Source organism: Dichomitus squalens (assembly GCF_000275845.1).
Source record: "Dichomitus squalens LYAD-421 SS1 unplaced genomic scaffold DICSQscaffold_1, whole genome shotgun sequence".
NCBI lineage: Eukaryota > Fungi > Basidiomycota > Agaricomycetes > Polyporales > Polyporaceae > Dichomitus > Dichomitus squalens.
Genome location: NW_006766883.1, coordinates 588,387 through 600,848, shown reverse-complemented (window position 1 = coordinate 600,848; position 12,462 = coordinate 588,387). Strand labels below are relative to the sequence as shown.

The following is a 12,462-nucleotide window of genomic DNA, read 5'->3' as shown; positions in this document are numbered from 1 at the left end:
CGACCCACGGAAATAAGGCTGGACACATGGCTTTTGAACATTGATCTATGGCATGCATTCTAAACAGAACACTCGCCGCCGGCCAACCTCCGCGGCACGATAGTTGAAGAATTGACGCTCCGGACTAGTGGTGAGCCGAGTATATTATGCGATGGCGACCTCAGGCCTCACCATGCTCGGTGCAAGACACCGCCGGATTGGCACCGTGTCGCAACGATAATGCTAAGCTTATATCTGCATCTGTGTTTTACAAGACTACTCTTCGTGACTTCACATCGATACGAGATGCTGCTGAGACTAATACTAACCCCGGTGAAACAGTTCTTGGCTCTTCTCGCTCCCTTGCCCTCACACCCTAGCCCTCGCCCGCGGCCACGTTCAGGGCTGGGTGGTGGGGCCTGAATCCTCAACGTAGACCCCGCTATAGTAGAGGTCCGTCTCGTTGATCTGCTGTGCATTGCCGTTGATGGGCAGCCGAAGCGCACCTGACAGCATCCCGGTCGTCGGACGTGAGCCAGTGTGGACCCATTCTAACAGAAACCGGTCGTAGACGTACCCACATGCCAGTCTGTGCCGCCGTTACCGTTCAGAGATCCGGTGTACACCTTCTGCAGGGCATTGCTACCAGTGGATACCCACAGGCCGCCGGGCGAACCGACTTCCAGGATGAAGTTGTACTAAACGGATCATGGCAAGTCAGTCAGTCTCCGACAAGGGGAATCACGGCACCAGAGGGGACAGCAATAGAGATAACGATGCGTACCCAGGTACCTCTCACAGGCTGGACGGACCAGATGCTTTCCCCTCCGGTGATGACCTGGAGGGTGTCCGCGACGCCATTTTGCCCTGCAAATCACATGCATGAACATAATCATCTAAGCCGCCCACGGGCCAAATCTCCGCTCACCGGAAAGCTGGCCATACTTGATGTCAGCATAGTGGCCTTCCCAGAACACGATCTATGTTCCCCGAGAAGCAACATTCTCTCAGCGCCCCGTGCTCCACGCTATTGTATAATGTCTTGGCGCCTACCTGATGTTCGTATGCAGGATCTACGGGAATGATACAGACCGGGATGATCGAGTTCCAATCAGTACGTCAAACACAGACTAAGGACATGCTCGATACTGACCTGGGGGATTGACGGTGGGAATCTGCAACGAGACATGGAAGTAGAGGTGTCCGGTGAGAGAATTGGTCGTTTGTGGCAAGAGCTCAGTCCTGAGCATGGGACCCCCATTCCACGTCGATGTGGCGTTGATCTTGACCTTGACACCCTGCTTCTCACCCGTCGCTGCAGCAAGCGAAACATGAACGTAGCCGGAGTCAGCGTATTCCGGGGCGTCAGGAGATACATAATGACGTACTAGCAGGGTTCTTGTACTGGCTGCCAAGCGTCAACCACGAAGATGCGGTCTCCCCCTGTAAGGCGAACGCGGTAGTGAGTGGGAACTTCTATGGAATGTCAGGTACGGCCCCGCACCACTCACATGCTGGTTTCCCTGTGCACGAAAGTCAGCATTTATCGAGACCGAGAAGTCATTTAGAGCCAAGTGGATACTCACGTAAATGTACGTCTGATACGTGCCCACCTGGTTGCTCCAGGACCATTGATCGAAGTCGGTGGCGGTCCTGTCAAGGAGTTGGTGTCAATTATTGCAAATGCTAACCCTGCCACAAAGCGATTTATGCAGGGTGCCGTAGACATCCCACGTAAAATATGCTCTAGACGCCGCGTGACTTACGTGTAGTTATTGAACCTTCCATCCCAGAGGATCGTGCCGGACACGGTTGATAGATATCCAAACAGGAAGAGCGGCAAAATCCCCTTCATGGCTACGAGCTGCGACAGTGATACGCTCGCGCAAGATGGTCGGGGTCCCTACAGCGCATTCGGACGGTTTAAGTACGCACGAAGGACGAGCTCAACCGACGTTGGTCCGACGCACGCCACGAGACGTTCGCGTCGCGCAACGCGTACGGGGGTTATACCTCGGACCAACGTCGATCCGCGCGCGAGCGGGGAAAGACTGGATCAGAGGAGGTCATACGGTGAACAGCACTGGACGTCTGAATGCAGGGATGCGGGGTGGAGCTTGTTATCCCGCTCATTTGTGCGCTAAGGCATAGACCTGATCCGGGGTAATAGGTTGGGGGATGAGCGGTAGGGTCTATGATCCCATGAGTGGTTTCCCATACCAGGGCGGCACGTCTCCGCGATATCGTACTCGGTCGCGGTTGAACTGATGGACAGGGACTCGAAATTGTCAGAGGGGGATGGGCGCGGTGTCGTCAGTGCGAGGGACGCGTCCGATATGTGTCTTGAAAAGACAGATGCTTAGCCGGGGGAGAACGGGGTTTCGCGGAACAGAGGCGAGTGCCCCGGAGTTGGTACCTCAGCGGTGCGCGGTCCATGTCAGCCGTTCTCTCGCACGCCGCGTCATCGTACCTTGAAGTCAGAATGACTGTGCGCGAAGTCAAAACCCAAGTGCCCAGAAATCGCGAAGCACGCAGAATAACACCGCCCAACAGAGAACTTCGGCCCGACTGGCAACTCAAGCCGTTCCTCCGGACTTTTCCAATCCCCTTGGGTCGTACACTTTCGCATTGACCGCGGTTCAAGCGAGAGAGGGGGTCACGATAAGCAACGGGGGACAAGCACACGGGCGCTGGCAGTGCAAGCCTGGGATATTCGCCATGGCCACAATAGTATGAATGGAGGATGTGCGTTGATGGACGCCCCGCCCGAGTCTAGGTGACTGAAGAATATGACGCGTGTGAGGCGAACTACGTCTCCTCGGAAACGATGCGCTTGATTGCAAGGGTCGAATCGAGGCGGTCAGGTCGTGGCCAAAGGAGCCGCGGACTAAACGACATGCCCGCGATTGGCGTCTTCGGGAGGTGTACAGACAGATCTGGGCGATTGCAAGCTGAGAAATCGAGGGTGGGAGCGACTGGAGAGCGGCAGAGGCAGGGCACATGCCAGGCTGCACTGAGGGAGAGAAGCCCTGGGAGGCCCGATAAGGCAGGGGGTTGCATTGACCGGGATCAGCCGAAGGGTACTGTATGTATAGAGCGAGCGCGAGCCCGTTCGTCCACTCCAGCCAACTGGGTCCACCATTGGATCTCCCAACGCTCCTCGCCTACTCCCTGTCCTCCGCCCCATCCACAGTTCATCTCTCTATACGTTCCCATCACTCTATATTATCGCTGTCGCGCACGTCCCACGTCGCGCGCTGTGTCTATGTCTTCCCCCACGGGCCGTCTCTCCTCGCATCGTCGTAGATCTCACTCCGCTTCCTCCCCCATACCCCGCCGACAGCCGGACGACGTCAAATGGCGAATCTCGGTCAAGCGCTCTCGCCCGAGTTCCATCCGCAGTCCATCCTACAAGGACCTTGCGCACGATCAGCCTACAGAGAAGTGGGATGTAGACTCATGGCGAAGAGGGAAGAGGGCCCGCAGAAACATCAACGTAAGCCTTGCCCCGTCTGCGCCCCCTTCAGCATCAGCCATGCTCATTCGGCCTGTTGCCCCTTCTCATGCGCACTATAGGCGGAGGGGTCCTCCGATGAAGGAAGCTGTAGTAACGGCCTGTCCTCCTTGGACGCGACCTCGCCCACACCGCATCAGTCGCATGCATCATCGCCAAATTCGTACGGCTTCGCATGCACCTCCGCTGCGTTCCAATTCTTCCCACAGAAGCCGAAGCCCCGCAGGCGTGCTTCTGGCCCCGGGCGCGCCCGTCTATCGCGAGAAGCCTCACCGCGCGCTGAGGGTGACCGGATATCTTCGGACGAAGCTCGCCGCCTGCGCGCATCCGCCCTCAGCGAGCTGCACCGCAGTGTTGCGGAGAGCGGTGAAGGTCTCGTGTACCGCATGCGCGACTGGGAGCAGTCCCATCTCAAGGTTCCTCGCGTCCCCGGGTCGCCCTTCGAAACCGAGGCACCCCGGAGGTCGTGGCGGCCGCGCCCCACATCTTATTATGCCGTCCCGCAGGCCGCGACTGCTGATACGGCGCAAACGGAGGATGAGGACGACGATGTCTTGATCGTCGGAGAGACCTCTCCAGTCGGTATCGCTCGGAGTCCCGCGCACAAGAAAAGGGCCCTCTCGCTCAGTATGATGGACGTCGACCTCCCGGAGGCCCACACCTCGCATTCTCCTGGTCTTGGCGACAGTGAACGTAGCTCGTCACCCCTGGGTCGCTTCTCTGGTCCTTCGGCCTATTCGTCCGACGACGAAGGTCATGCGGACATGGACACCGACCTGTCGTCAGATATTTTCTCTACGCCTGCCTTGTCGCATACATACTCGGCGTCGACCAACTCATCCCTTGTATCCCTGCCCCTCCCGCACCAGGCAAACGAGGGCAGCAATGGGATTATTTCTGCATCTGCATCGTCGATCACTATCGTCCCCGGGAACGCCAGGCCCACTCCACCGCCCACCGCCTCGCGCTCCGAAAAGGCTATCGCTGCACTAACGCTGGCAATGGCCAACGGTGCCGCTGGCATCAGCGATTATGAGGTTCTTCGCATGACCGAGGAACTAGCCACGCTGGACGAGTCCCATGCCGGCGAGCTCTGGAACTAGCACGGCACGCTTCTCACTCCGTCATCTTGGTATATTATTCCCCCACGTCCCATCCTTGCAATCGTGTATCCATTCCCATCGCATACCAAACCCACAACACAAGTACTATCATGAACCTTCTACTAGGTTCCCTCACATACAATAAGTTCCCGCAGACCAAACCTGCTATATTCATAGTCACCCCGGCGAACTGTGTATACGTAACATCGTCCTATCCCCAATGTCCGCCGTCTCTTGATACTCGCTTACTAGCTATAGGGTAGGGTTCGAGACTCGAGTACTTGGTTGTACCAGAACTCTTGCTGACCCCCGGAGCAATTCTTGCCAAATTTCGGTATCATCTTGTCCACATCCCCCAGTTGTGTCGAGACTCGCTTCTACTCTGAATGCCTGGTCAATCTGTAATCCATCCATCCATCTATCGCATCGTCAACAATGTCACTATCGTCCATACCCACTGTCCATCGTTCGCCTCCTTCACATCCCATGACTGCAGTTCTCTCTCAAACTCACGCTCGACGTCGCGAGTGAATAGTCTAACAAAACGAACGTACATTAGCTCTGTACTATTACTGGAACATACTATCCAACGTTCCACTGGAGAGAACATCACACGTTCGTACCCTAATCTGCTCCTGCCAATTGGCTGAGGTGTGGCTAGCTTGTGCGCGGGGAAGCGTCCAGCCCAGGGGTCGCGGATGTACGTCACACGTGTCAATACAATCGGTAGGTCCCCGCACCCCTAGTTCCGCTCCATCGTGACACGGTCTGTGGCTTCCTGCGCGGCTCTGCACGACATCGAACGGCAATGGGTTGCCTGAAACCTGTACGTCGTGTCGCAGACGATGCCGAGAGGAGGAGCTAAGGGCGATTAAGTGGCGTCAGCGTCATTGGACGGTAGTATGAGTTGGTCGGGGGTAGTTCACGCTGGGAACCTGCGATGTCTGAACGGGCCGCGTGCTAGAAGCACGGATGACGATCATCAGTCAGTCGGAAGGCTTCCCAGCGGGCTCACGCCGTCCACGAGACGAGCGAAGACGCACCTCCCGGCCACAGGGGCCCTTCGCACACAGCTCTAGACCCTGAGCATACCCCTCGACGGGCCCCCGCTCCGAACAACAATATCGCATCCCCGCGCCACCTCCGCCATCTCCGTGTCCGCCGTACGCCCACTCGGCCCGCCCGACCCGATGTCCGTTAACCTATTGGGTAGCAGAAGCTGGGGCCTGCCGGTTCCCCTCGGCGGGCGCATTGATGACGGGGGGTCGCTGCGAGAAGTCCGAAATGCGCGCATTCTCGAGCGTGTTCGCCAGGCTGTCCGCCGCTCTTGCGGAGCGTTCCGCCTCCAACGCACGATTTACGGCGGCGAGCCGCGCGGCTTCGCGTTCGAGCCGCAGGCGCCGCTGGAGCTCTGCGGCGTGCATGTTCTCTGCCTTTTGCCGCGCGGATATCTGGAGCACTAGAGCACGTTTCATGTCTAGGTTCAGGGCACGATCCAGGATGAGTTAGCATGGACAACTGAGCGTGACGCACAGCGCCGCCACGGACTAGCACAGACGATAGTGGGAACATACCGTCGATGAGTGCGTTTAGCCCGGGAGGGACATACTCGGAGTCTTTCGAGTCGGGATTCATCGGGACCCATGGCAGGCACTCCGGACTCTCGAGCATCTCAAAGTCTTCCTCGACCGCCGTTCTTTGGCTGTCGTCCTCGTCATCGCACACCGAACTGGATGTAGCCAGTGATGCCAAAGGTCGCGGAGACAGCCTCCGGCGTTTCGCGTTACTACTCCTCCCGCTCACAGACGATTCGTCGAGCGACGTCAACGAGGACATATCGTCTTCAAACAGAGCCCGCGCCCTGCTCTTCTCTTCCTGTCTTCCTCCCGAGCTCGCGTTGCTCTTGGCCCTTCGCGAAGCAGCGACCAGCGGCGTGTCCGCCCTTCGCAATGCGGACGCGGACGCGGACTTGCCCGAGCCTCCCGCCCCCTTCAACCTCCGCGCCTTTGCACCCGGCGTGCGCCGTCCTTGCCCGCCGAAGACGTACGGCGACCGCGCCGGGGGGGCCTCGCTCTGCGCACGCGAGGTCGACGCGCACCTGCGCCGCGGGCGGCCGTCGACGGACGCGGCGCGACTCGCGCTCCGCGTGCGCGAACTCGCCCTGGAAGAAGAGGCGAGGCCTGCCGCGACGATCTCCCTGTCTGCGGAGGACAGCCCTCGGGCGCGGGGCCGGGCGGCGCGTCCGGGTGCTTTCCTCACTTCTCTTCCTTGTTGGGGGGGCTGGGCTGGGTGGCGACGACGTGTAGGTATGACGATGGGACACATGGTTCATACGAGGTTTGTATAAGTAGAACTCACGATTGCGCGCTCCCTGGGCTTGTGATGCCTGGCTTGGTAGGGACTCTTCACGCGTATTCGTGTGCTCTAGTCAGTGGGTCCTCAGTGCGTGACGTCTGGAGCGAGCAACTAAGGTAATTACTTCGTTTCCGTGGACTCATGAAAGCGCAATCTATCGGCCAATAAGGATCTACATGGTGAGGACAGGTCGTCCGGGAATTGCACAGAAAGGAGGGTCTACGCACCAAGCATCCATTCAGGTTTGTGACTACCCTCTGCAGGTACGCTGCTCGCCCGTGGTCGTGAGACTGTCGGTACACGAGGCATGTCAGACCATGTAAGATCTTTGGGGACTTCTCCGAAATGGTTCCAAAGAACTTCCTAGGACGGAATGTACCTTGTGTGATACCATTACGGGCCCGTACCGGCGTCGCTAGCCGAGAGAATCGTGTGTCGACCATTCAGACCGCGAAGAGAGAAGGAGCAGTCGCAGAGCGAGGTTTCGAGGCTGCTCGGATTAGTTGCATCGATGGAGAGGAGGAAATATTCGAGGCACGCGTGCCAGTGCCGCCGGCCCTGCAAAGGCGTTTTCGATCATCCAGATCTGGGCGCTTTAGGACAGATCCTCAGGCCACACGCAATCGTTTCCTCAGGCATGCGACGTGCACACCTCCGCTATTACATACTCAGACGCGTTCAGGTACAGTAACGATAGCACAGGGGGCACAAAGTACAGGGAGAATTCCACGCAAAGGCTAACGGTCCGAGAGGCAGGAACGGGAACATGGGTCGAAACGATAACGTTAGAAGGAGCTCGCCGCAGCACCGAGAACCTTAGCAGCCAATGCCCGAAGAATCTATGGAAGAATGAGTTAGAGTAATAAGACATACGCAGATCGGATGTCTTACCTGAGCCTTCTGGTCACCTCCTAGCTGCGTGAAGACAGCTGCTATGCTCTTCCCCTTCGCATCTCGGATGGCACCTAGCTTGTTCCCGGCATACGCCCCAAAGAGGAGTCCGGGTATGTTCGCGATGATGAAGCCAATGCCCGCCCCGCAGACAGCACCAAGCCATGCCCACCACGGCGCATGTCGTTCCACTTCTGGACGTAGCAACTATAAATCTCCACGACGTCAGTGCACGTCGAAGGCAAAGCGCGTGGCGGACGCACGTCGTCGAATACGTCCGCGAAGACATGATCCGCGTCTGGCCGGTCTCCAGGAGCGGCACCTGTTGCACCGGCTCCTGTGCCCGAACCGGCAGCCTTTCCGAACATGTTGGCAAACGTGGCAAAGAAGCTGGCTGAAGCGTCGGGCTGGGCTGTTCTTTCTTGCGGACGGCGTGTTGAGTAAAGGCTGTCATACTCCCTCCGGCGAGTAGGGTCCGACAGCACGTAGTAAGCGTCCGCTACTGCCTGCAGGACAGTCAGCGACATAGCTACGTAAGTGAAGGGCTGTGAAGTGCACCTGGAATTTCTCTGTAGCAGCTTGTCTTTGCTCCGGCGTTGCATTAGCGAGCCTGTCTGGGTGAGTCCTAGCGATCTGTAGGGATGAATGTCACATTGCGCTGGAGAAGCTGTATGTCGCGCACTTCAGGGACTCTTTCTTGTACGCAGTCTTGATGTCGTCCACAGATGCATTCTGGGAGATGTTGAGGAGCTTGTAGTAGTCGGGGAACGTGGACATGGTGAGGGATGTTTGAGGCCCCGCGCAGTCAATGGACCTTATGTAGCTCCGCCGCCTCGCAGTGACGTCAGGAACGCGTCCCACGTGACCGTGTATTCCACGACGCGTGCGTACGTGGCTGGAGCACGACTCGTTCTGCGCATGGCACCGCTTGGGCACTACACAGCCAACTCTCCGTTCATGCGTTCTCAGAGCAGCCCAAAAGGTTTGGTCTACTAATACATAGGTCGAAATAATGATAAAGTCCAATATCCTTGTACACAGAGCGAGCACTGGTCAGCGTCACGTCAATGGTGCTATGTACTACTAGTTACAGCAGAGCGTGTGCGAGGTGCGAGAGGCGAGTGCGAGCGATGACAATGACGATCAGTGCAGAGCAGCATGGTACCGAGATACTAGAGTGCGATGCTTGGTGGTTGGGTTGCTCGAGAGCAGATTGGTTGGCTGGAGGGCAGGGGGAGGGGGGGGATCCTACCTAAGACGACATATCGCGATTCCTTCGACGGTGACGCCGTTTTCGAAGACGAGGCATTCACCACGCTTTCCCCGTCATTGGGGTGCCGGACCCACTCTGCGGGGAGGTCTCAAGCGTGGTGGTGTCAGTCGGCGACCTCGTCTTCTCGTCGACTGGCGTCAGGTTCCGTGTTGCCAACTGGAGTTTGGGGTTGGCGGGGAGCCCGACGGCGCGGCGGAAGCGAAGGGGGGCGGGGGAGCCAGCGGCTGGTTGTGGCTGAGGCTGCGCTACGGGCTGTGGGATGGGAGGTAGCGCGCGGCGGGCGGACAAATACGGCGACATCGATGGGTTTGGGTCTCCGCGGGGCACAACAGATGCAGCGAGCTGCTGTGTGATGAGCGTCGGGCGGGCGAATGTGGGTGGCTGCGCGACGGTCGCGACGTTGACCATGCCCTCGTCAGAGTACGCCACGGAGGTCGCGGACATCACACTATCCTTAGGGTTGACGGGGACGGTCAGGTTGCCGACAAACGAGGTAATGTCGTACTGCGTGCCCATCGAGTCGATGCGGCGCTCACGCTCACCAACACTTGAGCCGTCTGAGAAGCGAGAGGTAGGAGCGCGAGGCAGCGCGAGGGAGCTCGGCGCCTGGTTCACGACCGGCAGGGACATGGTTGGGATGACACCGGAGTCCATGCTCGACCGATTGAGCGGGGGCTGCTGATCGAATTGGAACTCACTTTGCGCGGACCATTGGGGGCCCGTACGAGGAGTCGTGAGCGGCACTTCCGGACTGGCCGAGGGGGCATAGGCAATGGCTGCGCTCATTGGAGAGTGGCCAATGCTAGCCTGGGCGGAAGAACCTTCAGCATATTGGTACTCATACTCAGCTGAATCGTCCGGTGCCTGGTCGACATTGAACTGCGGCTGCGTGGGAGAGAACAGCCTGAGAGCCGCGATGGACTTGTCAAGCTCGTCCTGGCGACGGAGGAGGATGGACATATTCGAAGAACGCGCTGAATCTGGAGGCACAGATGTCATGGGTGACATGAGCATCGACGTGGGACGGTCTGGCACAGGCAGAGGACGGCTCCGAGGAAGGGGAGTCACAGCAGAAGCCATAGGCGATGACGGATAAGGGGACGCCATATATTCGCTGTTGGCACCAATACTGTTGCGGCGCATCGAAGCCTCGTCGTCGCTGGGTGGCGAAACGACCTGGATGTTCGAGGCAATGGGGGAGTCGTCCTGGGTCTTGTAGTACCTCTGCGAGAGGGCGTTCGCGAGGACATCCTGGTTTACGCCGGAGTACCTTACAGCATTCGAGTATTCGACGTCTTGCCAATTTCTGTTGGGAACTGGGGTCTTCGCCGGCTCTAGTTCATCAGCATCCAGTGGTCGGGGAGCGTACGTGTTGTCGGACGAGGGGAGGGGCTCCCTAGGTTTGGTCTCAGTCGGAGTGTAATCTGGCAGAGGAGACACGCCACGGCGTTCATCCTCATCCAATGCCGGCTGAGCAGGGCCTTCAGGAGTCGGGGCGCGAGCCGCTTCTTGCTCGGGGGCATACCACGGCGTGATGACCGCGTCAAGAACGGGAGAGGGGCCACGCTCTGTGTCGACATCCCAAGACTGAACATTGCTCTGAGGACGACCGACGCCCAACCAAGTCGACAGACGGGCGGCCATGGACTGATGCTGGTTAGAGCTTTCGACCTTCGCCGACCGGGCACTGTTGCGCTCGACTGTCTGGGGGATCTCCTGGGCACCGCGATAGCGCTCCTCGAGGACCTCGACCAAGTCAACCTGCTTCGGCTCGTTTTTGACCATCATCATCCTGGGTTTGTCGATCGAGCTGCGCTTGTTGACTGTATTTGGACGAGAGGCAGGGCGATATACAGGGAAGAAGGAGAGATGGCGAAGGTGATGGAAGGAGATCGTAAGCATGTAGACGATCGCGATGTAGAACTCTACAGCACGCATGAAACGACCCAGAGCAGTCTCCGTGAACTCGACTTCGATGAAGAGTCAATTCGATATCTTCTCTGCATCAATACGTGTAGCACTCACAGAGGATCACATTCCCGACAGCAATCCACAAGCTGAACAGCAGAGAAACAATGATTGGGGCGTACTGCATCATCATCTTTCCCCTTGACAGCGTATTGGAGCCGACAGAGAATCTGGCCCAGGTGTTCAGGAGGAGTTTGAGGATGAATATGGCCGAGAGGATTATCTCGAGCGTAGACTCTGCCTCATATACTGGGCCAATTTGCTCGAGCGCAGAGACGTCGCGGAAGGCGAGCTGCAAGATGGTGGTAAGAAGTACGAGAAGCAGCGTCGACCACTTCAAAACCAGGCCCATCAGTCCCCAACGTCTCCAGCTACCACTGTGCATCTTGTTGCCCTCTGGGACGGTCTCGCCAAGAGGAATGGTGGCAACGAATCCCCAGTAGAACAAGAAACGGAGACCGTTCGCGAACGAGTAGAAGACCTCGCGGACCGTGGTCAGGCCAGAGACACCAGCCGGAGTAAAACCGTTGTTTGAAGACCTTCCTTGAATGAGGAGTTGTGAAAGGTCGAAGATCGCGGCGAGGAACGCGAGTAGCACAGACACGTGCAAGCAGAATATCCATCTGAGATTGGTGGCGTCCGTGTTAGTACTTGGGTCTATAAAGATGCTTTATGACCACTTACCTGTCGACACGCTTCATCAGCAAGAAGAACGTGAAAGTTCCGAGAGCCAAGATCCCCACGCAGAAGTTTGGGATGTCAGCCAAGATGAACTGGATCTAGCAAAAGCAGCAATGGGTTAGAAGGAATGCATCCGGGATTGTACGGACATACCGCTTCGTTCGGGCTCAGAACTTTGAAAGCAGCTCCGGGTGCAGCAGCTTGGGAGACCATGACGTCGTCGAATCGTGATGGAGATAGTCGTCTAGGTAAAGAGCGAGAAGGTGGAAAGAATGTGGCGGAGGCACGAATCCGAGAAATAAGTTACAAAGCCAGCTGGTCGGTGTACGCACGTAGCGTCAGTCCCGCTGAGAAGCGCTACGAGAACCAGAGGAGGCCAAGATACAATCTTAGCAGAAGTGGACCCGGTCCTGTGCAGAAAGCACCCAACAGGCGGTCTTGACGCGGCAGGCGGTCAAGGGGAGAGCGAGAACCTCGAGGATCAGGTTGAAGAAGAGAGTGGGCACATGCAGCTCCTGGCCTATGAAGGTGGGGAGCTCGGCGTGGTCCGCCCTTAGCGACGAGCAGATGGAGGCTTCACACCTTCCTCCTACCCGCGCGCCAATCTCCCCCGCGATGATCTGACGTTTTCTGTCCCCCTCCTTGCTACGCAGCCGCTGTCGCGCCGGGCGGATGTAGGGACGAACCAGCCTACTCCC

At 57.9% G+C, this 12,462-nt stretch overlaps 5 protein-coding genes across 5 annotated transcripts; 1 reads left to right on the top strand and 4 right to left on the bottom strand.

Annotated features, from left to right (window-relative positions):
* Positions 1-378: 378 nt before the first annotated feature.
* Positions 379-1,834, bottom strand: DICSQDRAFT_47207 (uncharacterized protein; the record flags this gene model as incomplete). Its single annotated transcript, XM_007359819.1, has 9 exons — positions 379-485; positions 557-677; positions 764-846; positions 908-959; positions 1,033-1,052; positions 1,133-1,294; positions 1,368-1,422; positions 1,566-1,632; positions 1,746-1,834. 9 exons carry the CDS (start codon positions 1,832-1,834, stop codon positions 379-381), a joined length of 756 nt encoding a protein of 251 aa, XP_007359881.1.
* Positions 1,835-3,165: 1,331 nt separating this feature from the next.
* On the top strand, positions 3,166-4,596 carry DICSQDRAFT_95102 (uncharacterized protein; the record flags this gene model as incomplete). The annotated part of the gene is made up of 3 exons (XM_007360059.1): positions 3,166-3,475; positions 3,556-4,246; positions 4,280-4,596. The coding sequence occupies exons 1-3, from the start codon at positions 3,245-3,247 to the stop codon at positions 4,594-4,596; spliced, it is 1,239 nt and encodes a 412-aa protein (XP_007360121.1). The 5' UTR covers positions 3,166-3,244.
* Positions 4,597-5,260: 664 nt separating this feature from the next.
* Positions 5,261-7,427, bottom strand: DICSQDRAFT_151049 (uncharacterized protein). The gene is made up of 7 exons (XM_007360058.1): positions 7,331-7,427; positions 7,179-7,241; positions 7,076-7,105; positions 6,955-7,020; positions 6,171-6,881; positions 5,640-6,073; positions 5,261-5,556 (listed from the first exon to the last, which is right to left on the bottom strand). Exons 1-6 carry the CDS (start codon positions 7,392-7,394, stop codon positions 5,799-5,801), a joined length of 1,209 nt encoding a protein of 402 aa, XP_007360120.1. The 5' UTR covers positions 7,395-7,427; the 3' UTR covers positions 5,261-5,556; positions 5,640-5,798.
* A 333-nt stretch (positions 7,428-7,760) lies between these two features.
* Positions 7,761-8,619, bottom strand: DICSQDRAFT_31886 (DnaJ-domain-containing protein; the record flags this gene model as incomplete). The annotated part of the gene is made up of 5 exons (XM_007359694.1): positions 7,761-7,790; positions 7,843-8,049; positions 8,106-8,348; positions 8,401-8,467; positions 8,525-8,619. Coding segments are annotated over 5 exons (642 nt in total), but the record flags the coding sequence as incomplete, so codon positions are not given.
* A 220-nt stretch (positions 8,620-8,839) lies between these two features.
* DICSQDRAFT_176385 (uncharacterized protein) lies at positions 8,840-12,297 on the bottom strand. The gene is made up of 4 exons (XM_007360057.1): positions 11,918-12,297; positions 11,768-11,862; positions 11,141-11,706; positions 8,840-11,085 (listed from the first exon to the last, which is right to left on the bottom strand). The coding sequence occupies exons 1-4, from the start codon at positions 11,975-11,977 to the stop codon at positions 9,152-9,154; spliced, it is 2,655 nt and encodes an 884-aa protein (XP_007360119.1). The 5' UTR covers positions 11,978-12,297; the 3' UTR covers positions 8,840-9,151.
* Positions 12,298-12,462: the final 165 nt, after the last annotated feature.